Source organism: Lipotes vexillifer, unplaced genomic scaffold (assembly GCF_000442215.2).
Source record: "Lipotes vexillifer unplaced genomic scaffold, Lipotes_vexillifer_v1.1 scaffold948, whole genome shotgun sequence".
Lineage (NCBI taxonomy): Eukaryota > Metazoa > Chordata > Mammalia > Artiodactyla > Lipotidae > Lipotes > Lipotes vexillifer.
In genome coordinates this window covers 1964323-1992269 of record NW_006793764.1, presented here as the reverse complement: position 1 = coordinate 1992269, position 27947 = coordinate 1964323, and the positions used below count along the sequence as shown (strand labels likewise).

Here is a 27947-nt window from a genome sequence, read left to right as displayed (position 1 = left end):
TTTTTTTTTTTTTTTTTTTTTTTTTTTTTTTGCGGTACGCGGGCCTCTCACTGCTGTGGCCTCTTCCGGTGCGGAGCACAGGCTCCGGACGCGCAGGCTCAGCAGCCATGGCTCACGGGCCCAGCCGCTCCGCGGCATGTGGGATCCTCCCGGACCGGGGCACGATCCCGTGTCCCCTGCATCGGCAGGCGGACTCTCAACCAGTGCGCCACCAGGGAAGCCCACGTCATCAGGTTTTGACAAAAGTGAATTTGGATGAATTACTTCATTAGCTAGGTGGTAGAGTTAACATGTGGCTTAACTTCTAATAGAATACGTCAAAGAAATAAGCAAAAATGTTTAACTATACATGAATCATGTGGTCCTGTCATAATTTCTACCCGGTTCTATTTGCAAGTAAATAGCCTGTAAAATGTATTTCTCCTGGTTAATTCCAGTTTAGTCTTCTGAATATTTTCCCCAGACCTCGACCCCAGCTTTAGCACAGTGTGCTGACCCTGCTTCTTCTTGTTAACTGCCTGAAGGGCAGGTGGCATATGAGGGAGCAAAAGTCTTCATTTGATTCCTCTTTTGTTTTTTAAATGCAAGGACTGCTCAGGAAATCCCAGCACCCTCACATTTACCTGCTGGTCTTGTTGTAATGTCAGAATGAAGTGGCTGTTCTTTCCCTTGGGTCATCTTCCCGAATGAAGGTTCCTCCAACAAAAAATCACCCACTTACATGGTGATTTCCCTTTCCCTTAAAAAAGTTATTTTGTTTCCTAGAAAGATAATGGGACATTTCAGGAGGATTTATTTCTGGCAAGGCAGAGGAGTAGTTTATCACCTAAAGACTCTCACCCTGAAGCACCTTTAAAAAAACTTTTCTTAAATGAGAAGCCATAAGCTGTTCATTGTATGATTTTAGACAATTGGAAAATTTGATTAAGTGCGTTTTGACCTTTATTTCCCTTACCTTTGTTTATAGAACCACCATTTCAACTACCCCACATGCTGATATAAATGTTTAATTTTTAAAGTATTTAATTGGCACCACGTTATTTATTTTAATTTAATTTTTATTTTATATTAGAGTTGATTTACAATGCTGTGCTAGTTTCAGGTGTACAGCAAAGAGATTCTGTTACATATATCCATATATTCATTCTTTTTCAGATTCTTTTCCCATATAGGTTAGTAAAGCATATTGAGTAGAGTTTCCTGTGGTATACAGTAGGTCCTTGTTGACTTTCTATTTTATATATAGTAGTGTGTATCTGTTAATCTCAAACTCCTAATTTATCCCCCCACCCCCCTTCCCCTTTAGTAACCATGTTTGTTTCCGAAGTCTGTGAGTCTGTTTCTGATTTGTAAATAAGTTCATTTGTATCATTTTTTGAGATTCCACATATAAGTGATATCATAGGATATTTGCCTTTCTCTGACTTACTTCACTAAGTATGATAATCTCTGGGTCCATCCATGTCGCTGCAAATGGTGTTATTTCATTCATTTTATGGCTGAATAGTATTCCATTGTATATATGTACCACATCTTTATCCATTCATCTGTTAATGGACATTTAAGTTGCTTCCATGTCTTGGTTATTGTAAGTTGTGATGCAATGAACATTGGGGTGCTTGTATCTTTTTGAAGTATGGTTTTCTCCAGATATATGCCCAGTAGTGGGATTGCTGAATCATATGGTAGTTCTATTTTTAGTTTCTTAAGGAACCTCCATACTGTTCTCCATAGTGGCTGCACCAGTTTACATTCCCAACAACAGTGTAGGAGGGTTCCCTTTTCTCCACACCCTCTCCAGCATTTACTGTTTGTAGACGTTTTGATGATGGTCTTTCTGACCAATGTGAGGTGAAACCTCATTGTAGTTTTGATTTGAATTTTTCTAATAATTAGCAATGTTGAACATCTTTTCATGTGCTTTTTGGAAACTGGCACCAAGTTATTTAAAACCCAGTCAATTATACCTTGTTGTTTTGCAAGAGGCTGGAACTTGCAGTCAGATGGATCTGGGGTGGAGCATAACTGTCACTTACTAGTTGCATAATTTGGGGCAAGTTAAGTAACCTTGACGAAGGCTTCAGTTTCTTCATGTGCACTACGGGCATAGTAATGCTACCCCTGTTAGGGTTAACATAGAATGATAAAATAGATGCTGTGTACATAGAGGCTAATGTTGCTGTCTGTTTATATGGCACTATGGAGACACTGTGGGAGATTTCAAGAAGATGAATAGGAGATGGTTTTGCCTCTTAAGTGCCTTATAATATATTTGAGAAGGCAGATAATACGGAGAATCCATGCTGGCTTTGGGTGTGGTGGGTGTTCAGAGGAGAGAAGATCCAAGATAAAATAGGAGGTAAAGGCTTAAAGGGGGAGGTTGAGAAGATTTAGAGGAAGGTTCTCAGACCTGGCTCTCATTAGAATCACCTGAGACCATTAGAAACATACCTGTTGCCTGTCGTAGAACAATTACATCAAAATCCCTAGAGTTGGGGCTTCCCTGGCGGCGTAGTGGTTGGGAGTCTGCCTGCCGATGCAGGGGACACGGGTTCGTGTCCCGGTCCAGGAGGATCCCACATGCTGCGGAGTGGCTGGGCCCATGAGCCATGGCCACTGAGCCTGCGCGTCCGGAGCCTGTGCTCCACAACGGGAGAGGCCACAGCAGTGAGAGGCCCGTGTACCGCAAAAAAAAAAAAAAAAAAAAAATCCCTAGAGTTGGGGTCCAGGTATCAGTATTTTAAAGTTCCGTGGGACTTTAACATGTGGTCCAGGTTGAGGGTCATTTAAAGAACCTATGTGTTGATGGATAGAAGTAGTCCATATAGGAGGAAGAACATAAGAAAGGTAAAGTTTCTTTTGTTGTCCTGGTTGCTGTGAATTTCAGAAAATGTAGTAAGCGAGGACTACTTGCTAATCCTGTGAATATATTTTTATATAAATATAGCGGATCCTGTCATAAATCTGATAAATCAAGTGAGAGGAAGGTTGCGTTTGATTTTGTGTATGTGTGTGTGCATGTGTGTATGTGTGGTGTTACTAGGTTTTTGTTTTTTTAACCCTAATTGTAAATGTTAGCTGTGGTGATTGTGTAAACATGCATTTTCGAAGTAGATAAAGTATTTTAAAATTTTGCATTTTTGAATATGAAGAGGATTCACCATTTAGAGTTGGTTTTATAAGACAAAATGGAATGATTACAGACTTGCCCTGGGTCTTTTTGACACTCCTAATACTGCCATCAGAGGCCTTTGTGGCCAGTGCCAAAGAGGGGCTTGTGAATAGAATCACCTGTGCATCACCCATTGGCCTTGGAATTCTCCATTGCCACAGCTATGTGAACAGGGTGGCCAGACCCCCTCTGATGCCAGTCATCTATAAAGGCAAACAACTATATATTAGTCGTCTTCATTAAGATGAAACCGTAAAATAGTAAAACTATCTTTCTGATTATTCAAAGTAGAAAGGAGAGTAAAGCGTACAAGAGAAGAAAGGTAGGTCTTCTTTGCCCTAAGTTAGAAAGGATTTGAGATACTGTGTGCATGGTTAATAACTTAACTTACATTTTTATAGAGGAAAAGTGTTATTTTTAAACGTGAGAAGAGAAAAACTTTGAAGTAAAATGGAAGGAATCAGCTGGATCATAACAGCTCTGGCTGAAGAGAAGGATGTAGAAAGCCACATCCTGGATATAAATCAAAACACTATGGTTACACAACATGTTTGTATATAACAGTTACAGGGGAAAGAAAAAAGGTCTCATACCTTGGAAAGCATTCTTTTTGTTTCGTGTTTAAGCTTCTCTGCAATAAAAACAACCTTTTTTTTTTTTTAACCACTAAGGATGATCTAAATGGTGGATCACTCGATAAACGTGGTCTTTTTTATTTTCCTTTTGTGCTTCACCTTTCAAAGAAGTTGGACTATCTTTAGGTTTCATTGATTTCACTGGAGGGGACATGATGGAAAATGAAGATTTCATTACAATTTTCATGCAAATTCACAGTGGAAGGCAAAATGAAAGAGTGCCACCCTGCACGCAGAGCATGAATTTCATTACTGTCACTGTAAAGCGGAGGAATCAAATCAGTCTTGGTAAGATTAGATTGATGTGCATTATGGCATGTGAGTATCTTCCATGCAGTGGCATCAGTGGAAGGTTGCCATTGGCGGAAACAGGGACGTATTCCTTAATCTAAGCCATGAAGTGCTTTGAAATATTGAAGCCAGAGGATCTTTACTGCCTTCTGCTCTGTTTACTTAAAGATAGTAGAGAGCCAAGAGGAGTGCTTTCCATATTCATTTACTCAGGAAACATGTATTGGGTCTCACTCTGTGCCAGGAATTGCTCTAGGAGCTGGGGATACAGTAGTGAATGTAACAAAGTGTCTATCTTCATGACCTTACATTCTGGAATGAGAGACGTAGACAAATAAGCGAATGTAGACTCTCTCAAGGGGTATTAAGTGCTTTGAAGAATGAAACGTGGATAGGGAATAGAGAGAGTGACACAGAAGAGAGCACTATATTTTAGGTTGAGTGGTCTGTGAAGGCTTGGAGGTCTGGAAAGGAGACACTTGGGAAGAATTCTGAATGAACTTAACAGGTATTTGAAGGAAGAATATTCGATTTAGAAGGAACAGCAAGAGAAAAGTCCCCAGAGCAAAAGCATATGGCATGCTCCAGAAACAGTAAGGATGCAGACAGTGAGCTGAGCAGAGTGGGCAATAGGAGATGAGATGGAAGAGGAATCAAGGCTGGGTCATCGGCCTCAGAGGCCATGGGAGAACTTTGTCTCTTACTTGGATTAAGATGGGAGGTCACTGGAAGCACAGGCTCAGCACCATCAGAATTTTTATTATAAAGGTTGCTTATACGGTTCTTTTTATAAAGATCACTCTGGCTGCTAAGTGAAGAATAGAGCGGGGTGGGGAGGGTAGTTAGGAAATTGTCACAGTAACTCAACAAAACAATGGTGGTGCTTTGGAATAGGGTGGTGGCAGTAGAGAAGTTGAGAAGCGGTTGGATTCTGGATATATTGCAGAAGTAAAGTGGATAGGATTTTCTGATAGATAATATGCAGGATGTAAGAAAAAGAGAGAAATCAGTGTTGACTCCAAAGATTTTGCCCCGGGCAGCTGGTGGAGTGGAATCGCCACTTGCTGAGATGCACAGACCTGGAAAATACGGGAAGAGCAGATTGGCAGGAAAGTTAAGTAATTTTGAATTTGTTATGTGTGAGAGGCCTGTTAGATCACCAAGGTGCAATGCTGAGATGTAATTGGAAAAATCAACCTGAATATCAGGGCAAAGGTTACAGATATATAGCTATAATTTTAAAAAGAAAGAAAAAGAAGGTATTTAAAGTCATGCGCATAGATGAGATCATATGGGAGTAAATTCAGATTGGGGAGAGAAGCTCTTTTAGGACTGAACCCTAGGGCTCTGCAAAGGAGAGGGAGAACCTAGGAAAAGTCATGTCCCAAAGGTAGAGTGACCAAGTGTCTGTTTCAGTTTGCTGGACTGAGGGGCTTCCTGGTACATGGGCTTTCAGAGATTGGGATACACTAGGACAGTTGGTCCCTCTCCACGTGAAGAAAGTGTTTCAAGAAGGTAAGAGTGATTAACTGTCCAGTGCTATAGATAAACCAGGAATGAGCGACAGCCACTGAATTTGGCAACATGGAAGTCTTCGGTGACTTTGACCAAGACTCGTCTCTCATGAACAGCCAAGTTGATTTGAGGACCACCCACCACAGGGATAAACGTGCATGAGGGTACAAGGCCAGGGCATTTGGAAGCATCATGCCTCTTCCCCTAGCCCCACCCAAAGCGGCATGAAGCTTCCCCAGTGTTGTAACAAAGGACCCAGGTCTTTTGTGATTACCTGTGTGATTCGGACCAAGTTATTTAACTTCTCTGTTTTTCGGTATCCTTATTTGTGAAATATTGTGCAGATTTGTTATTTTAATCACCTATCAGTGTGATGATGGCATACTATGCTGTGCTAAGGCTACATAGATTAATTTTAAACAGACATGGTTCTGATGCTGCAGAAGTTTTCAGCTTCAAAGCAAATTGAATCCTACCCCGTGTCAGGAGAACTAGCCCTTGATGTGCATTAGGGGACAAGGAAAAACTTGAACCCTCTTCATTAAAAATGAATATTTGTCTCTGAATAATTTAAGCTTTTAGAGTATTTATACTTTTTGTGTATTTCTAGTCTTCTATGGGTCAGACATCTGAAGAAAAGAGCTAGAAAGAAAGACTGCACGAATCTTCACTAGAGGAGTGTTGAAAATTGATTGAGGTCATTGACTATGTCTCCTTGGCCTAGTGCTGGACTGCTTAGGACCCCAGCGAGTATTTGTTGAATGAGTGAAAGTTGGTGTATTATTCTAGATTCAACCAGAGCAGTGGAACTGGTAGGACATGCATCATCATGTTTATTAAGGAATTGATTACAGGGAATTGGTTTACCCACTGGTGGTGGCTAAGCCAGCCTGAAATCCACGGGGCATTCAGGAAGGCAAGATCACAGCAAGCTGGAACTCCACGGGCATGAGCTGGAGCCTGGAGCCCTGAACTTCCAGAGAACCTCCACTCTCTTTGAAAAGACATCCAACTGATTAAGTCAGGCCACCCAGGCTAATCTCCCTTTTGATTATCTTAAAGTCAACTGGTTAGAGAGTTTAATTACATTGGTAATATCACTTCACACCTAAATTAGTGTTTGATTGTATCAGTAGGTGTGTGTATGCTACACAATGGCTGCAGTCTCCCTTCTGTCCTCCAGTTCTGGCAAGAGAAAACCCCGGTAGCCAACCACGACTGGAAGAATACTAGGAATGGAATTTGGAGGAATGTAGCTCTGCTGAGCCAAGTTGACACATCACAAAGCCATCACAGTCAAAGCCTGATTTAAGATAATTTGCAGTCTTAAGTTGTTTTGTTTTTAAAAATGTTTTTTTGTGTTTGTTTTTATTTTGATTATTTAGGGTTTTTTCTTATATTATTTTAACAAATGATAGACATGATGTGATAATCCCTTGTATAAGATGACCTTGAAATTACTTTGGATCATACCATTTAAACTAGTCTTGAGTCTCCACTGACTAGGACGCCACATATAACTCAGTAGCAGAGAAAACAGAAATAGTAAATTTTCACATTTGGCTTTTATGCTCCCAAGAGCCCAAGGGACTGACCTCAGAACATCTCCCTCCGGCCCCATTCCTAAACTTCAGCCCCCAATGAAATGCAAAACCACTGTAAATCTCTTCAATATTTGTTTACGCCTAAATGTGTGTATATGTTAACTGCTTAATAATAAAACCTACTCTTTTTTTTTTTTTTTTTCTTTTTTAAAACCTACTCTTGAGATTGACTTCAGATAGTTTAGAGAACAGAAATCTCTTTTGGTTTCTGGTTATTTGACTATACAAGAGGAACAACTTGCTTGGAGGCCTAGATAACAGTAGTTGGCCTCTCCACCCACTTGCCAAGAGCAGAACCAGTTTACATCTCTTTTGCAATGAACAGTTTCCTCCCTTGTTAGTTTCAGCATAGAAAGCCTAGTGGTGACTCGTTATTACATGCCAGCTTATGTGTAGTGCTAGAATGGTACTCAAGAATTCTATCATTATGGCTTATTCTTATCGTCTATTCAGTCCTGAAGTAGATTCAGACCGTAAGAGTTTATGACTTTATGATCAACTGTGTTTATTGCTTTTGGCACATCGCCACACAGTTAGTGCTCAGTGATGACGCTGTATTCTTTGTCATAGCTCCCCCCTCCAAAGATAGCATTATTTTGTATGTGAGAAGGTGGCAAGCTTCCCCGTCTCACAGTTGACTCAAGGTCTGGGGAAAGAAGCATGAGAGTAGCTTCCTGTATTCATCTTTATCCCTAAGGGCCAACTCAGTGACTTGCATTTAGTAGATGTTCAGCAAGTAATTGAACTTGCTGATGAAGTTCAAAAATGCAGCCAGCTTTCCTTTGCCCCCTGGCGCTTCGGCAGCCTGTTCTGTAGGTAACAGGTGCCAGTATCAGCCAGGTTTTTCTTATCCCTTGTGGCTTTGAATTTTAGGGACATGAATTTTAGGCTGGACCTAAATTTTTTTCTCTCTGATGATTTCACACAAATGCCATTTCTCCGTGGAAGCTTCTACCTACTACTGGTTGGCCCAAAAGTTCCTTCGGGTTTTTCCCATTAAGATGTTACAGAAAAACCCGAAGGAACTTTTGGGCCAACCCAATAGTTATTAGGGCTAGTGTCACCTTGTTTCAAATGTGCTTCAATATAATTTTTCAGTATTTCTTTTCAGTGCCTCTGCTTGAATAATTGATATTCTTCATGATAAATTTACGTTTAGTATCACTTTAATCAGTTAATTACTTCACTATTATTACTTTGAGAAGCCAATCTCATGAGAAGTTCAGGGTGGAGCTCGTGCGTGGTGGCAGACGGATTTATTTTACTCTCTTCTAAACACACTTACCACTGCCTTGTGTTTAATTATTTCTGGAAATCCAGATTCCCTGGAAAGCCTGCAAGAGAAAACAGAATTAGGAGCCTGCCTAGGTTTGAATTCCAGATGGGCGACTTCCCAGCTATGTAAACATGGGCAAACTATTAAATCTCTAGCCTTCAAAGTCCTCATCTGTAAAATGAGGGTAATAAAAGAGTGTGCTTCACAGAGTTCTGGTGGGGATTAAATGAGATACTGTCTAGAATGACCTAGCACAACTTCTTGGCACATTGTGCTCAACAATTTTTAGTTCAAGGGTATAAACTTTACAGTAATAAGGTTGAGTATGCAAACAGTGCAATCCCTTCATTTCGAGTTGAAGTCATTTCAGTCCCTGCCCCTGAACTCTGTGCCGTGTTGTGATAAGGAGTGGAAAGTCCGCTTTCTCCTTCGGGGCTGGTCTTATGTAAGTCTGCAGTAGATTGTTCTTGTTCTGTGCGTGGATAATGCCTGTTGTTCCCTCTGGCAGAGGTCAACAATGTCTCTTTGCAAGCTGTCCCCACCTGGCTTCTGCATAGACTGATCTGCAGTTCTCTGAGCCCCTGGTGGTCCCAGCTGCTTCATCTTGAGAGGCCCCTCTAAGGACTGTGGTCCTCTCCTTAGCTGACTTCCAGGTCCCCAGTCAGAACGCAGGGAAAGAAACTTCCTTGTCCTCAGTCACACTTTGTGGGAGCCTTGGGGAACCAGGGGAGTGTCTGTGCTCTATCCTACTGAAGAATGTCCTGCTGCCTTCTCTTCTGCCCCTTTTGGTCCTGCTGGCATAGGGCATTATGTAAGCCAGCCACCTCAAGAACCTCAGACAAGGAGGGCATGTTTGCTCACTTCTCAGCTTCGTCCTCACTCTTTCACGTGTCACTCAGGTCTCCACCACCACCAGGGACACAAAGGTGGGAGGAGACAGGGCAAGCCACGCTTACCTTCTCTAATCTTCTTGCCTCTTCCATGGCACTTTTTTCCTCTTCTCTAACCTGGAGCCTTACATCTAGCCTGGTGTATGGTTTCAGGGTGATGAAAAACCGGTTTGGTCAGCATTTCCTTTAGATCTGTCCTTGTTTCAGAGCGAGGCAGTGCAAGTCAAGAATCTGGGGTGTTTGTTGGAGTGATGACTCCAAATAGTCTGCCACAAATGAACACCACAGAGCTGCTGTTATTATTATTATACCACCACTACACATGTCAACTTGATCTAAGTGATTCTTTTACTCCCTTAAGGCAGTGGTTTCCTAAGTCTAAGTGGACGTCACAAGCTAGAAAAAAATATTTGTTGAATTGCCAACTTGCACCTGAGGAAAATTATTTTTTAAATTACCACTTACTTCTATCATTTCTTTTATACCCCCACTATGGAAGGATATAATTGAAGAGACAAAATAAAAAAAGGCAATCCTTTTCAAACAAGTACATTCAGCCTTATGAAAACTCAGCCAGTTGCCCTTAGTTTGCTCATTTAACTGCAGTCAGTGAAAATTCTTCCCAACCGGCACCAGGCAGTGCAGCAGCGTTTGGAAATCACTGCCTTGCAGTGTCCCAGCCACCCAGCCTGGTTCACTGTGGGCTGTGATTACGAATGAAGTGCCTTCAAGAATCAGTGTATAGGATAACTCAGGCCAAAGAAAGCACTGTACCTAAATACTCAGACAGAAGGACTGTCGAGTTTGCCTGAATTTCTAGAAAATTGCCTCCGATTCGCCGCTTCACTGTATTTGGGTAAACGTGGCCTCAGAGAGCTTTTGCATGAGAAATTATAAAAATGCAGCAAAGCCTAGTGATCTCATTTTGGATCTTATCAGGAATCCTCATCAAGGTGCAATTAGGGCTTCCCTGGTGGCGCAGTGGTTGAGAGTCCGCCTGCCGATGCAGGGGACGCGGGGTCGTGCCCCGGTCCGGGAAGGTCCCACATGCCGCGGAGCGGCTGGGCCCGTGAGCCATGGCCACTGAGCCTGCGCGTCCGGAGCCTGTGCTCCGCAACGGGAGAGGCCACAACAGTGAGAGGCCTGTGTACCACACACAAAAAAAGATGCACTTAAGCAGAGAAAAATTCTACCTTGGGGTGTGATTTTAATTACTCACTGTGTTCTGACTTGACTTTCCATGCTGTGTTTCTTTTCCTTTGCATTTCACCACTTCTGTGTTTGACAGCTTCTCTAAAGACAGCCCCACTTAGTTGTACATGAAGAGCGAAGCACCTACTGGGAGGAGAGGGAGGACAGGGCACACATCTCCTGTCGCCTTAGTGCTTTTACCCTAAACCGTGTGGGAACCTCTTTTTCCTTTCCCTGCCCCCAGCCTCAGTTTTATGACCCGGTGGAGCCAGTGGACTTTGAAGGACTTCTGATGACACACCTGAACAGCCTGGATGTGGAGCTTGCCCAAGAGCTGGGAGACTTCTCCGAAGATGACTTGGACGTGGTGTTCACGCCGAAGGAATGTCGAACTTTGCAGCCCTCTTTGCCGGAGGAAGGGTAAATTGCTTTCTTAAAATGTGGATGGGGTTATGATGATCATGGCTGTTCTTGGTTAGGGAGAGATGCCCTAATTCTGGACTTCTCTTACAAGTAACATGACTCAGATCTATCAAGATGTGCAGGATGACTACTGTGGCACTGTCACCTACATGTAGATAGATTTTGAACTGGTTTGACCAGAGGCTTTGAAAAGCCATGTGGGGACTAAGCCAGTTAAAGGGCTGCAGTGGAACAAAATCGACGGCTTAAGAAGAGGTGAAGAGTGCAGGCTCTGGACCCAGACTGCCCGGGTCAGCTCAGTGACTGTGGGCGAGTCATGTGACCTCAGGAGGCCTCAGTTTTTCATTTGTAAAAATAATAATCATTGAAATGCCTCCATTCAGGAGCATTTTAATTCTTTCCATATATGAGACGGGATCAAGTCACAAAAGTAAGTCTGATCCACATTTCTTGAGCATCTACTATGTGCTGAGAGCTGGGATAAAAAGATGAATAAGGCAAAGTTCTTTCTTGTGAAGCAAGTCTTGTCAAGCGGAAAAACAATGGGGAAAGCTCTGTAGTGTGAATGTGTGAATAGCTGCTTAGGGTTGAGTTTCTACAGTGGGTTAATCGATGTGTTTACAGGTGTCAGCATTAGCCCTCAGTATCAAATGATGGAATTATATTTAGATGAAACTCCTGTTATTTCCATAGTGCAACAAGCAATGTCTCTTTGGAGATTTAGGATGCATTCATCTTCAAAACCAAAGATTCACATCCTCCTGAGATTTTCAACCTTCTCTTCCCCAAAAAGTCCTGGAAATGAGATCATGAAACATGGCCCCTGCCCTCATTATTCGGGGATATTCCAGTTCTATTTTGGATTTTATTTCATCACAGTTTAAGAAGGTTAGATGACAGTGATAGGGTATTATTTGACCCTTTGCTCTTTGTAAGTATTTTAAACAGGATTTTCCAAGATTCTGGTCTCATTTGAAGACAATTAACCATATATTTTACACAAAGAAATTAAATTATTCTCTACCAAAGGTAACAATAATAGATGTTACCTATATGAAAGTCACATCTGAATAAATGGACTGACAACAGGGAAAAATGTTTCCCAAGAATCACCACGAAGCAGAGCATATGGTCAGCTCTTCTATATGAATGAGAACTGTCTCAAACAAAACAAAACCAAAAAAAACTTACAATAAGTTTACAGGTAGGAGGATTTTGATTTTTTTTTTGAAATTTGATAGAAGAGGTAATTTTTTTCTTAACATCAGTTTTTTTGTTGTTTTTTGCAATACGTGGGCCTCTCACTGTTGTGGCCTCTCCCGTTGCGGAGCACAGGCTCCAGACGCGCAGGTTCAGCGGCCATGGCTCACGGGCGCAGCCGCTCCGCGGCATGAGGGATCCTCCTGGACCGGGGCACGAACCTGTGCCCTCTGCATCGGCAGGCAGACTCTCAATCACTGCGCCACCAGGGAAGCCCTTAACATCAGTTTTTGAGCATAATATTGCCTTGTCACCAGAATTGATAACTAACACGTTATCTGTCTGATGGCTTTCAAATACCCTCTACTATTTCAATCGTTGCCCAAAAGTCTTGTGTATAATTAAAGCCCAGGAAAGTATCATCATCATCAGAGTAAACGACAGCTGACTCCTGTTGAACCCCAGTGCCTATCTGAGAACATGATGTTGAGCTGTGATAGTGCAGTGGGTGTAAACCTGCGCTCCCAGGCGAGTGGCCTGGGGTCAGTTCCCTGCTCTTCCACTTGCTGAGTGTCTCTGAGAAAGATCTTTTCATCTCATCCCTCTGCGAAATGAAAATAGTAATAGCGTCTGTTCTGTGGAGCTGATTGACATTAACTGAATTCATACATGTAGAGGGATTGCGTCAGTGCCTAGTGCAGAATGAATGGCACACAGTGAACTATCGCAGGTAGGTCTTATTATGTGCCAGACGCTTTTCTGAGCACTTCACACACTGACTTCATCTTCATCACAGCTCTCCAAGGGAGCCCTGCACGATTACTATCACCACTTACAGTGAGGAATCAGAGGCACAGAAGGGTTGAGTGACTGGCCCAAGGTCACGTAAGGGATGGGGCTGGGATTTGAGTCGTCAGGGCCCAGGGACCACATGTCTGACTTCTACAGTATTCCATCTAAAACTAACAGCCAGTCCACAAGGTGGGTACTGTTCTTACCCTCTTTCTACAAACCAGAAAATTAAAACTTAGAGCACTTAGACCTATTTATCTGTAGTACCAACACATTTGGGAGAACGGCAAAAAAAAAAAACCCCAAACAAACAAACAAACAAAAATAACGTTTGCTACTGTGGGGCAGTAGTGATTTCTAAATTTCCAGACTCCGAAGCACTCTAAGAGTTTCCCTCATGACACACTCTATGCAGTAGACAAGAGCTGCCTGAATTAATAATCACCAACCAAAGCCAGGGCCTGCCAGCTCCTCAAAGTACAACTCCTCTTCATGGCTTTCAAGGAAAACATGCATATGTCCTAACAGGGTTACACGTGAGCAAAAAATATGCCCAGATTACCCTGGAAGAGACTGGTATTTATACTTACTCTTCTTGTTTTGTATGTGATTACAGCTAGTCCTACGTGTCTTGTGTCGGAATGCCTTCAGGGATAGATAATAATCTAATACGATTCTATGTAATAAAGAAAACCCACAAAGCATAAAATGCCAACGTTTGTCTCATCAAAGTAAAAATGTTACTGCCTCAGGAATACTTCAGACACCTGAAAGGATTGGATAACAATGCCCTTCCCATTCTCAGTTGATACGGATTTGAAATCATCCTGCTGTCCTTGGTTATGATAAAGGATCGCTTTGTTGTGTTTACCTGGTAATAACATTTTTATGTTGTTTTCCACCTCATTAGGGTTGAACTGGACCCTCATGTCAGGGACTGCGTTCAGACCTATATTCGGGAGTGGCTAATTGTGAATCGGAAGTAAGTTCATTTTTTTCCCTCTTTACATATATACTTACTTTATATCATTACCTTTTTATAACTTTTTAAAAAAAATTAATAAACTTTTTAGAACAGTTTAGACTTACAAGAAAATTGATTAGAAAGAACTACTGAGAGTTCTCATATACTGCCTCCCACACACATTTCCCCCTATTATTAATGTATTGGGTTTTTGTGTGTGTGTGAGGTTTTTATGTACTTGAATGACCATGAATATTGATTTTGGGGATTCCAAATAAATTTTAGCAAGTAGGCAAATTTGCAAATGCAAAATCCATGAATAATGAGCATTGAGTGTATCTTGTATCACTCTCCTGCTCAAACACCTTCTAAGGCTATTTCCTACCATATCAAATATAAACACCACCTGCTTGCCATTCAAGGGCTTTAATAATCTGGCCCAACTCTATTAAAACGTATTTCCCTTAACTCCTGGAGCCCCTTCCTTTCTCTGAGCCTGCATCTCTTCCTCACTGTTGCACCACATGACTGACTCAGTCCTCCCTCCACACCTTTGCTCTTGCTGTCTCCCCTCGGGGCATGCTCTCCCTTCTTTCATCTGTCTACCCAATCCTACCCGAGGATAAAAGATCATATCAAATTTCTTTTTTCTTCGTGCAGCTTTCTCTGACTAATTTATCCTTCCTTGGATGAGTCTTACTTAAGTGTGGAATATTTGGTACAATTGATGAGCCAGTGTTGATCCATTATTTTTTTTTTATTTTTATTTTTTATCTTTTTCCGGTGCGCGGGCCTCTCTGCTGTGGCCTCTTCCGTTGCGGAGCACAGGCTCCGAATGCGCAGGCCCAGCGGCCATGGCTCACGGGCCCAGCCGCTCCGCGGCACGTGGGATATTCCCGGACCGGGACACGAACCCGTGTCCCCTGCATCGGCAGGCGGACTCCCAACCCCTGCGCCACCAGGGAAGCCTTATCCATTATTATTAACTAAAGTCCATAGTTTACAGTAGGGCTTATTTTTTGAGTTTACATTCTGTGGTTTTGACAAATGTAAAATGACGTTTATCTACCACTGGAGTGTCATACCGAATAGTTTCACTGCCCTAAAAATCCCCTCTGTGCCATCTGGTCCTCCCTCCCTGGCAGCCACTTATCTTTTTACTGTCTCCATAGTTTTGCCTTCTTTCTCCATGTCTTTTTGTGGCTTGATAGCTCATTTCTTTCTTCGCTGAATAATATTCCACTGCATGGATTTACTATAGTTTGTTCATCCATTCACCTACTGAAGGAGAAAGTTACATTTTAAACACAAAGAATAGAACCCTTTTATTTCTATTCTGATGAATTCCTGGGGGGTGGGGGTGGGGATTAATGAATGGAAATTTGGCCTCAGATTCAAAGGGCACATTTAAATTTATGACCAAGAAATAAATTACTTGCTTGCCTTCTGGTCAAAAAGGCCCTTCTCTCCTGGGTTAATTAAATGTTCTATGACATTGTCCTGAGCTTTTTGTCTCCATGACAATGACCTGGAGAGTACCCTCTAATGAGAAGCATCTACCCACACTGGAATTTGCAACCTGTATGTGTGTACGTGTTGGGGAGCTGTCTGGGGAGAGTCTGCAATCAGGGGCACACCCCACTAGAGAAACATCAGAGAACCTGTGACAACACACAAGTAGTTTGAAATTCTGATATCCTCACCTCTCCTATACTCCAGTAAGAATTACTGTTCTCTGGGATAAACGATGAAAGACTTTGGAGGTTGGATTTTATCCAGCTCCTGGAAGGGTGCCATTGAATTTGTGCTGATGTGTTTTGGAGTGATGTCAGTATGCATACTATTTTCAGTAACTGAGAAAGAGAAAGCTTCACTTGTTTAAAGTAATTAAGAGAAAGTTAGATGCTAATCCATCATCTGTTCTAACTTGAATAGAAAACCAAGTTTGCCGGGCAGTCAAATAAGATTATACTTTGCTGGTAATAAATAAAAGATTTCAGAACAAGTTGTTCTTATGCTTTTAAATGTTATAATTAGAGGTACTTTCTGGATATGAAGGTTTGAAAGAAATCTGAGAAGGGACAATAAATAGAAAGGTCCACTTTACTACATTTGGTTTTTATTTTCTATTTGGGACACTGCACTTTTTCATTCTTCATGGCAATTCCCATTGGAATTTTTTTTCTCTATCTTGAACAAACTTAAAGGACTCTTTAGAATACTCATTGTAGAAATTTTGGAGATCAGAGCGAAACAAAAAGAGAAAACAAAAATCACTCAATTTCACTATAGACAGATAACCACCATTAACATTTGATGTGTTGCCTTTGAATCATATTTCTTTGTATATATTTGTATAAAAATTAAGTCAGATTATGGTACTATTTTGCAGCATGCTTTTTCAGTCTTCACACTAAGTGGTAACTATCTCTTGGCTATTAAATATTATTCCTCAAGACAATTTTTAATGGTTGTATAATGTATTTATCCAAAAATTTATTTAAACAATTTTAATGTTTAGATGATCCCCTGTTTTTCAGTGTTATACCCAGTATAGCAACATTCTTGTGTATAGTTATGGTTTTTCCCTTTGGAATAAATTCCTACAAGAGGAGTTTCTGTGTGTTTAAGTGTATGCACAAATTTAAGGATTTGGGAATAATATATCAGAAAGATTATTAGCAAGATATGCATGAATCGTCAAGAATATTGGATGTTATCTTTTAATAAATTTCCAATTTTATTTGTAAAATGGCTGTCTTTTATTTGCATTTTCTTTGTTTCAAGTCGGTATCTTTTTTTCCATAAATTTGTCGTCCATTTGTAAGTTTTCCTTGGTGTTCTGTTTATTCATTAAATTTGTGCATCTCTATTAATGTATTTGTCTGGTCTTGTTTATCTTTAGGGCTGCTTTTATTTGGTAAGGATATTAACCCTTTGTATGTCATATAATACAAATTCCTTACCCAGGATACTCTTGGTCTTTTAAATTTGTTTATAGTTTTTAACATTCAAAATTATTTATTAGTAAAATCTATATTGACAGTTTTCCTTATGATTTATATTTTTGCTGGCATGCGTAAAATTTAATCCATAGACTTAATATTATTTACTAGGAATTTAGGATTAAAATGTTAAACTAGACCATTAGCCACTTTGATTATTGCTTCCGTTCCCTCATGTGTCTCCATTTGTTTTTATCTCTTCTGTAGGAACAGTGGTTTTTCATATATTTATTCTATGCAGGTTTTGTATCTTTTTATTTTCACAAAACAAAGCAATGTCTGTTTTAACTTTACGTTTGGCAACATACTGAGGATGGGGATTGTCATTGGCCCCGTTATCTGCGCACTTGGGTAACGGACCAGCTTGTTTCCCAGAAATTAGCTAATGGACAGGTAGACATGTGCAACTTCGAAACTCGTTGTCAGTTTCTGGCAAGCTTTGACTAGTGTTCAACTGAGGAAACACCTTTTCCAACCCCACTGTTTGACCTTTTGGTACTCTAAATCTGATACTCTAACATAAAGGCTATAATTCCTATTGCACAGTCCTCCCAGGATCGTTCTGCCCTCACGTGCATCCATAATATTTTATTTGTGGGGAGAATCCAATACACTATTCCAGGTACCCTTCATCTCCCAACCCTACATACATATTCAGCTAGTTGTTTTCTATGAGTTGTTTCTATATGGTTGTAGAATGATGGTAGAAAGAGAAAGGCAAGGAAGGCAGTGGTTCTGCTGGTAGTTCATTTCAGTAGAACCAGGTGGAGCCTGTGAACGGCTTCATAGATAAGCCACTACAATGAAGGAGGAGAATTTAGATTCCTGACTATTGTAGACATTGACTGTTCGGGGACTGGCAGGAAGGAAAGTACAAAGTGCCTTCCTCTGCATTGCCCTTTGGGGAGGCAAAGCATGTTACATCCTTCTCTTTCCAGCTGCGTCTGATCCACAGAGATTCTGTCTAGACTTTGGCATTAAGTTATCTGTTTTGGTGAGTTTCCATTTTTTCTGTGTCTTCATAGGCAGGGAGGTTGGAGAAAGTCACAATAGTGGTTGCTGACCAGTTGATAATTAGCAATCAATGAGCTCTCCTTTGAATTTGTTATTTTATGTGCTAAATAATGTAAGCTTGTTTTTTTTTTTTTGTTTTTTTGTTTTTTTTTTGCTGTACGCTGGCCTCTCACCTTTGTGGCCTCTCCCGTTGCGGAGCACAGGCTCCGGACGAGCAGGCTCAGCGGCCATGGCTCACGGGCCCAGCCGCGCCACGACATGTGGGATCTTCCCCGACCGGGGCACGAACCCATGTCCCCTGCATAGGCAGGCGGACTCTCAACCACTGCGCCACCAGGGAAGCACAGTGTTTTGAAAGAAATCAAGTAATAAGGAGTGAGTGTATTAAGTAAAAAGCTAGTCTTTTGCCTCACTGCTCGCTTGCTCACTGTCATTCTCTTCAAGTCACTCTTTTTGTTCTAACTTTTTTCAGATTTATTTTTTTATTGAGATAACATTGGTTTATAACACTATATGTTTCCCATCTACAACATTATATTTTTACTTCTATGTACCCTACAGCACACTCACCACCAAAACTTTAGTTTCCATCCATCACCGTATAGTTGATCACCTTTACCCATTTCATCCTCCTTCTGCCCCTTACCCTCTGGTAACCAGTACTCTGCTCTCTGTTATCTATGTTTTTGAGGGTTTTTTGTTTTTTTCAACCCACTCTTAACTGCATGGAGGTCATTGTGTAGCCTCCCAGATCTTCTTTTATGCCCTCACAAACATACATGAATATTAATATTTACATAAATATTTATGTATGCAAAAATACACGTGTAAATAAATATTTTACATACATACATAACATACTTTTTTTCAATAATGTCTTTCTTTGAAATCTTTCCATATCAAAGACCTATCCTTTTCTTGTAAAATGCTGCCTGGCATTCCAGGGGAGAAGGGAAATACCATAAATTATTGACTTTCTTACTGTGGATGTACACTGCAGTTGTCTCCATTTTCCACAATATAAATGATACCACAATGAACATCTATGCATATTTGCCTCTACACGTGTGAATATTTCTGAAGGTAGAAATGGAACCAGTGCATATGATATAGTCTAATAAGTACTGCCAAATTCTTCTCCAGAAAAGTTGTGTTAATTTGCTCCATTACCAGCTGGACATGAAACTGCCCTTTCTCCTCATATCCTTGCCAAGGCTGGATATCATTGATTAAAATAAAATTTAATTTCCTCCAGTCTTATTCTAGTTATCATTTTAAACCAGAAGCTGTTATACCCACTTTCATGATATTGTTTTCTATCACTGGGTTTTCTTCCCTTACCTATCCTAAAATCCCAGTTAAATATACACTTACCATACACCCTTAAGTCCCACTCCTAGGTATTTACCCAGGCAAAATGAAAACCTGTGTTCGTTTAAAAATCTGTATGCAAATATTTATAATAGTTTTACCTGTAATTTCCAAAAACTAGAAACGACCCAAATCATAGTCAATGGAGGTAATGGATAAACAAACTCTGGTACATTCATGCAATGGAATACTACTCAGCATGTATTAAATTATTGATATATGCAGTAACATGGATGAATAAGGTATACTCTGAATAAGGAAATAAGGCTAAACATTTAGAAAAGATATCAAGAGAAATATTCAGAATAATTTCTGTTTTGGGATTCCTAAATGCTAGCAAAATAAGCAAAATTTAAAATATAAATCATGTTGTTCACAAATATCAATTAATAAAAAAGTATTTGGGGGGACTTTTTTTTTTAACCGAAGTGTACTTGATTTGCAATATTGTTTAGTTTCTGGTGTATGGCAAAGTGACTCTGTTTGGAAGAAAATGGAATGACTTTTGAGGGTTAAAAGGCCGGAGAGACTCAGCTCACAGCTCAAATCTCAGTACATCTGTTGGTAGGTTATGTTGGCAGCTTTTCTCACAACCTAAGGTCTGTGAAGTTGGTTTTTTTTTTTTTTTTTGCGGTACGCTGGCCTCTCACCGTTGTGGCCTCTCCCGTTGCGGAGCACAGGCTCCGGACGCGCAGGCTCAGCGGCCATGGCTCACGGGCCCAGGCGCTCCGCAGCATGTGGGATATTCCCGGGCCGGGGCACAAACCCGCGTCCCCTGCATCGGCAGGCGGACTCTCAACCACTGTGCCACCAGGGAAGCCCTGAAGTTGGTTTTTGTTCTGTGCAGAAGGACACCAGACTCATTGAGGTGGCTAAAGTCAGGGCTGCGCCCTTCTGTGTACTTGGCCAGAGGCAGCCCTGTTGAGGGAAGGAGTGAGGAACAAATATGTGTTTTGCGTCAACTGCAGGCCTGGCCTGCCCTAGGCGCTGGGGATGCAGCTGTGAACAAGACAGAGGCAGCGCCCTTTACAGATCTCAGGATCTAGGAGGGCAGAAAGCACTAGATAAGAGTTGGAAGGGGAGCACCCCGCAGTGCTGTAGACGTCTTTAATGAGATGGTTTAACTTGGTCGGGGGCATCAGGGAGGGTGTCCCCAGGGAATAATAATGATAATAAACAGCCTTTATTGTGAAAAAATGTGTATATGTATTCTTTTTCATATTCTTTTCCATTATGGTTTATTATAGGATATTGAGTATAGTTTGCTGTGCTATATAGTAGGACCTCGTTGTTTATCTGTTTTGTATAGAGTAGTTTGTAACTGCTAATCCCAAACTTCTAATTTATCCCTAACCCCCTCTTCCCCTTTGGTAACAATAATTTTGTTTTCTATGTCTGTGAGTCTGTTTCTTCTGTAAATAATTTCATTTGTATCACATTTTAGATTCTACATGTAGGTGATGTCATATGATATTTGTCTTCCTCTGTCTGACTTCACTTAGTGTGATAATCCTCTGGGTCCATCCATGTTGCTGCAAATGGCATTATTCTATTCTTTTGTTTTTTTGGCTGCGTTGGGTCTTCATTGCTGCGCGTGGGCTTTCTCTAGTTGCGTTGAGCAGGGGCTACTCTTTGTTGCAGTGCGCCGGCTTCTCATTGTGGTGTCTTCTCTTGTTGTGGAGCACAGGCTCTAAGCACACGGGCTTCAGTAGTTGTGGCGTGTGGGCTCAGTAGTTGCGGCTCGCGGGCTCTAGAGCACGGGCTGAGTAGTTGTGGTACATGGGCTTAGTCGCTCTGCGGCATGTGGGATCTTCCCGGGCAAGGGATCAAACCAGTGTCCCCTGCATTAGCAGGCGGATTCTTAACCACTCTGCCACCAGGGAATTCCCTTCATTCTTTTTTATGGCTGAATAATACTCCATTTTGTGTGTGTGTGTGTGTGTGTGTGTGTGTGTGTGTATGTATATGTGTGTGTATATATATATATACATATATATATATATATATATGTATACCACATCTTCTTTATCCATTCATCTGTAGACAGAAGTTTGGGTTACTTCCATGTCTTGTCTATTGTAAATAGTGCTGTAATGAACATAGGGGTGCATGTATCTTTTCGAATTATGGTTTTGTCCAGATATATGCCCAGGAATGGGATTGCTGGATTGTATGGTAGTTCTATTTTTAGTTTTTTAAGGAACCTCCATACAGTTTTTCATAGTGGCTGCACCAATTTATATTTCCACCGACAGTATAGGAGGGTTTGGGGGGACCTTTTCGAACAATTCCTCAGAAGAAATAACTATTTAAAATATTTACGAAAGTGATTTTGGTTCCAGTTGCTCTAAGTGTGCAAATCATAGTGGTAAAAAAAAAAAAGTAGATCCACGTGTGACCAAACTTCATTTTATCTTATAATATTTATTTTCTTTCTAACAGAGATCTTTGAGAGAGAGCCTCACATGGGCATTCATAAACTTGCTAGCTTTTTCAAAGTTATTCTCACCACTATTCATTAAGCAACGTGTATGTGTATGCCAAATGGGTAAGCTTTTCTAGCGTATAAAATCCTTAGGGGGCTTTCCCTAAGGATTCAAATAAAAAGCTTCATGTGATCTAATGTCCTGGCAAAAAAACCCACCCAACTCAAAGTAATGGAAAATATAGGCAAACATTAAGTTGCTTCCTAAGATTACACTACCCTAAATGAGAACACACTGAATTAGTGAGTGTTTTTCCTGAGAAATCCAATTTTAAGGGGAAAAGTTCCCAAAGGAATTAACTAACGTTAATTTGTTCTAAGATGGAAAGAAAACAGTGAATTAAAACTCAAAATTCACACTTGCCCTTTGCCTTTCTTAGGACGTGTACATTCCAGAGGATGTTGATGTCACAGGTTCAGTGTCACATACTTGTTCATAAGGAAACCTGTGTGGGCCACAGGAATAAAAATCTGGAAACAACCTAGCTTAAGACCTTATGTGTGGTAGCCTTGGAGACCAGAACTATATTTGGTCTTTAGCTTTCTTCCTTGTGTCATAAAATGCACTCATTTCCAAGAGTGTTTACTTACAAGTGAATCCCCACCCCTCTGCCAATTACAGCCATGTGCCTGCTTCCATTTTCCTCAAGTCACTTCTCTCTACGCCTCTTTCTCCATCGGGTATGGAGACATGAGCTGAATTCTAGGACATTTCCCCCAGCTTTAAGATTTTAAGATAAAGAGTTCATATACCATATCTGAAAATTTTTATATCAGATTTTCTCCTCAAAAGAAACTTAAATCTGGGAGAAATGAAACTTATTTGGTTATTGTTCTTTTGCTATTTTATGCAAGCGGATGCTTTCTTTTTTGTCCTCCATTTTGTTAGAATGTTTTCTGAAGTCATTTACCTGGACCGCCCAAAGACACCAACAAATGGTCATTTTTTTAAAAAAATGAGTTACAGAATACTGTTAAAAGTTCATTTCACAACATGTATACTCTAACCCTGTATCTGTGTCACCCTCAGGATTTGGGGGATGGAAAGCATTAAGACTAAATGTATTCCATGGCTGTGGATTTGAAACCAGAGCAAACTGTGTTCCCCTTCCTCATTCTAGATTTAGCATCTACTTCCCTATTTTGAAATCTCAGAAAGCTGCAAAGCTACCTTGTGACAGCAAGGGTAAAGCTGGCTGGAGAGGAGAGGCCAAGGGTTGGCAAGCATGTAAAGATGACTCATTTCAGAAGTGCCAGCCACAGAAGTCAGAAACCACCATGGGGTAGGTAGTGAGACTGCTGGCTGAGTGCCATCAGCTACCAGAGTCCCAGCCTCCTTAGCCGACCCAGGCATCTGAGCCAAATAAAGCCATGTTCCTGTTGAGCCTATTTGCAGACAAGAGAGAGATGGGCAAGTAGCCAAATGGTAGAAAGACTATTTCTCATGAAATAAACACAAGCCATTGCTTCTCCAGAGAACTGTGTGCCTTTTCTTCAAACACTACTGTTACCCAATTTGGGGACAGCCCAAAGACCAAACATATCTTGAGAGAGTTCTCTTTAGAGGTAGTGTCATGGAGTAGATAGAGTCTAGACTTGGGTCCAGATGCTGGCTCCTTATGTAACGGCTATGAGACCCTGGGCAAGTGACTTAATCTCTCTGAACCAGAGTTTCCTCAAGTGTGAAATGGGGGGAAATGTTGCTCATTTTGAAGGCTTATTGTGAAGACTGGAAAATAATACATGTTCCTCTTCTTTTTCCTCTTCCCCTTCCTATACCCTTTTCTCTTTCTTTCCTCTCCCTTCTTGTACAATTTGGTGTGGAAGCCATCAGAACAAGTTAGCCATCCATGACTCAGGGTGGGGAGTAGCTGAAGAGGGCCAGAATGAGGAGTGGAAGGCCACACACGTTGAGGAGGACACACATTTAGAAGGGCCGCCTGGCACGGAGAATCAGAACCTACATGGTGGGAGGGGGGTATCTGAGCCTGGGGCAGCCTGGCATGTGATAACAGAGCAGACCTTCTGAGTAGAATGAGGGGGTGTTACATGGGGGAGAAGCCTACCACGAGGTGTCAGAGCCCAGGCAAGGGACAAGGATGTCCTTGTGGGCGGGTGGCCTGGCACTAAATGTCAGTGCAGACATTTAGTGAAGATGTCATGCCAGAGGGGCAAGCCTGGTGCAGGGTGTCAGAGTCAGAATATAAGGAGGGCAACATTTGTGGGCATGGAGGGGTGCTGTTAGCAAGGGTTACATTAAGGGGATTAATCAAGTAAGTAAGTATATTAAGGAAGTATAGTAAGTAGGTGTTAGGAAGTATAGTAAGTAGGTGTTTGATTTTTCACTATCTGAGAAGGAAGTTAATATGGAAAGGAAGAAAGCTAGAATGGATACTGTGATGTCAGATTGAGATTGCAAGGATCACCGTGAACTCCTGGCTTTCAAAACACACACACACACACACACACACGCTCCCTACCTAACTCTGTTCACTGAGAAGACATAGGAGGAGCAACACCTTAATAGCAATGAGCACACCCAACACCTACATCTTGGCTTCTAAGAACCATTTTCCACTAAAAAGAATCAGAGCTTCTTGGAGAAATGACTGATTCCAGGGTTGAGGAAAGGAAAGTGTTAGATCAGCCTGAATGTCTTGTGGCAGAAAGCAGGATGTGATCAGTGACTGCTGGGGACATGTAAAAAGATGTAAGAGCCAGCTGAAGGGATTCACACTGGTCGAATTGAGGATAATTAGAGCATCAAAATGAATAATAGCAATGGATTAAGATATGTTGAATAAAATAGGAAACTGTGAATCCATATTGATACAAATCAAACTGAAAGCTTGATGAGGAATGGGGCATTTACAACAATCAAACCCAAATGGAGGGACTTTCTAAATAATAACTGGCCTATAATCTTAAGGTCATGAAAGTCAAGGAAACACTGAGGAACTGTTCCAGAGTGAATAAGAGTAAAGAAATGTGACATATAAATGCAATGCATGACTTTGGACTAGATCCTTTTGCTCTAAAAGGCATTTGGGGGACATTTGGTGAAAGCTGAAAGGGGTCAGAGGATTAGATGGTAATAATGTATCAGTGTTAATTTCCTGAATGTGATGGTTGAATACTAATTACGATGGAGAATGTCCTTGTTTGTAGAAGTTACACACTAAAGTATTCAGGAATAATGGAGAATTAGGTCAGCAACTTACTCTCAAATAGTTTGAGAGGGGGAAAGGTCTTTGTACTATATTTGCAAGTTTTCTGTAAATTTGAGATTGTTTCAAAATAAAAGGAAAATAATATATGTTAGGTGCCTGGCATTGTAATAAAGACTGTTAGTGGGTCCCCTTTACTGTCCCATGCATTTATCTTGCAGCTGCCGTGAGTGTAGGAGATATTGTGCCCAGAGACATTAGAGCAATTTGCTCTACCTCCCAGCCCCTTAACCTCCCACTTTGGATTGGTGGTGGTGACCAGTGCCTGACTGGCACAATAGCACTGGTGCAAGGGGTACCATAGTCCCACCTCTTGTCTCAGAGTGGGACAGTGGGACAGCTTTGCAATGTGATCCTTCCAGAGCACCCTGTGTATCAGGCCAAGAATTTATCTGAGCTCTCATCCTTATGCTTCCCTATCTCGCTTACAGGCTTTTCCTCAAGAACACACAATCAAAAATCACATGCACCTGAGTCCCTGCCTCAGGCTCAGCTTCTAGGGAATCTCAACTAAGACAATCACATAGACAATCACTAAGACAATTACCAGTCCAAGAAATGATAGCTATATTATCATCAATGATAATACCATTAGATGCAATACCAGTGCATGTATTATAGATCTATATACCCTTGTTTTGTGGATATGTTGAATTTAAAATCTCCTAACATCCCTGTTTCTGCTAAACTATATAATAATTTCTATATGAGAAATTTACTTTCTACCAGAACCAAAAGTAGAACTCTGAAAAGTGCTCACTTTAGGATTTTCCACTAGTAGAATTCTCCCCCCAAACAATTAAACACTTGAAGGATGCTGTGGTCCTGGTTAAACTTGTTGCATTTCATCCCTTCTAGGAAGTCTTGGTGGATATCCTTTCCCACATGTGCTGCTAAAACTATGGTTTAGATTGGATTTGGGGATTCCAGTTTTCTAATATCTTAGTAGCAATGGTTCTCAATGAGGGTAATTAATGTTTCTGTTTTTAATTGTCTCAATGACTGGCATGGGCTACTGCGTTTCACACCCTGCAATGCATGGGGCATCACATACAGTGAAGGATCATCCCAAATTCAACATCCAACACAACTATCAAATGTCCTGCTGGACATTCAGGGTGGTGAAACACCAGTCTGTAAATATCCGAGCCAATCCTCTATGCCATCTTAGAAATATTTTTGCACTGAATTTTTCAGGAAAACAACTATCATGTAAATATAGGGGAAATTAAACTTTGTGCTGATTAGAGCTCTACAAGAGTTTTCTCCCGTTTTGGAAAATCACATTACTGACAGCAGTGCTGCTTTGTGGTGTTTGAGTCACCCATACAACACATCTGTTGCAATCTGCTTTTGTAGGTGTTATATTTATAACGATTCTTCCTACAGGTGCAAACAGCTATTTCATTATGTCCTCTGGTGTAGTTGTGTCCAAGCATTTGCATATTTACATACATGCTATTTTAGGTATTATGTTTCTTTTATTTCTCATTTATATAACAGCTGGGACATTTTATTGACTTCTGAGAATGAGAAAGTTGATGGGTTATAAAGGTGGCATTATAAAACATTTGTTACAGAGAAAGACAGTGTTGGATCTGACAGATTTGAAAACGCTTGTGTGAGAGGAAAATGATACAGATATTTGCTTGTTAGAGTTGCATTCGTTCTCCCATTCAACAAATGTTTAGAAAATATCTCCTGAGAATAAGGCACCAAAGAAGATGCAAAGAGGAGTACACAGGAATCCTATTGCTAAAGGAGGCCCTGTCCTCAGCAAAGTCATAGTCTAGTGAGATAGAGCACATATTTAGCAGGGGAGATAAAAATTTAGACAAGTAATTAGACTGTAACATAGAATATTATAAAAGCTTCTAAGAGAAATACAAACAACATGCTTTGAAAATTCAGAGAAGGGAGCAGTTACTTCTGGCCAGGTTAGGGAAGGCTTGGTGCAAGTGCTGGCCTTTGAATTGGGCTTTCGTGGGAGTGGATTTATGGGGATGGGGAGTCTGCGTGTAAGAAGTCAAGAGTGGCTCAGTGATTTCCACAGCTGGATTGCTCTTTGTCACTGCATAGGCTGATGAGCCTGGCTTGCTTTCCATACTTTCAGAAAGCAAATAGCTAAGCACCTTGACAGCCAGAGCAACAAATGCATGTCATAATAAGCAATTATTGATCAGGGAGACATTTTTATGGTGTTTTGGGAGTAACTGAATTATATGCACTGATGTGTTTGAATTTTAATTGTTTACCAGTTCACTGGGAGTAAAATATGGAGTAATAAAACAGATGATACCCCATTCCTTGATATCCCAGCTCTCCTTGAGCATGACCTTCTTTCAGAATTACCTTAATCACCCAGGATGAAAGACAAAGTCTAAGGGCTTTTATGTGCTGCTCAAAACACTCATGAAATGTTTCACTGTCACTATGGGTAATACACCAAGAATAAATAGCATGTAAACAAGTTTAATTACTTCAGAGTTTTACTCTCCACCAAGACACCAAACACGTTCTTAAGTTCTCTCTTTAGTTCATTAAAGAAAATTACAGAGAAAATAATGCTTATAGTATTTACCATCACCCAAAGGATGCCAGTAAACAGCAGTACATACAAAATTGTCAAAATATATGGAAATAAGATGAGATAAACAAGCAACCATGGCACCATTCGATTCATTAGAATAACGGTCATTTGCAAAAGGCATGAAGGCAAAAGCACTATGATTTTTAGAGCAAGGACACAAAACTTTGTGCTGTAGACATGAAAAAGATAAAATGAAATTCATTCAAGGCATCTTCCAGTCTAAGTAACAGAGGCAAACAGTTCAAGTAGGAAAATACATTTCTCCCAAAAGGAGAACAGTACTTTGTGCTTCTGTGTAGTTT

The 27947-nt window shown here is 40.9% G+C and overlaps 1 protein-coding gene across 3 annotated transcripts in view; it reads left to right on the top strand.

Moving 5' to 3' along the window:
• The window catches only part of DOCK8 (dedicator of cytokinesis 8), a 228872-nt gene that overhangs the window by 57567 nt on the left and 143358 nt on the right, over positions 1 to 27947 (top strand). For all 3 annotated transcript variants that reach the window (XM_007466761.1, XM_007466763.1, XM_007466762.1), the window contains 2 exons: positions 10819 to 10994; positions 13900 to 13971. In XM_007466761.1, coding sequence (XP_007466823.1) covers positions 10819 to 10994; positions 13900 to 13971 — 248 coding nt within the window. The remainder of the gene's footprint in view (positions 1 to 10818; positions 10995 to 13899; positions 13972 to 27947) is intronic.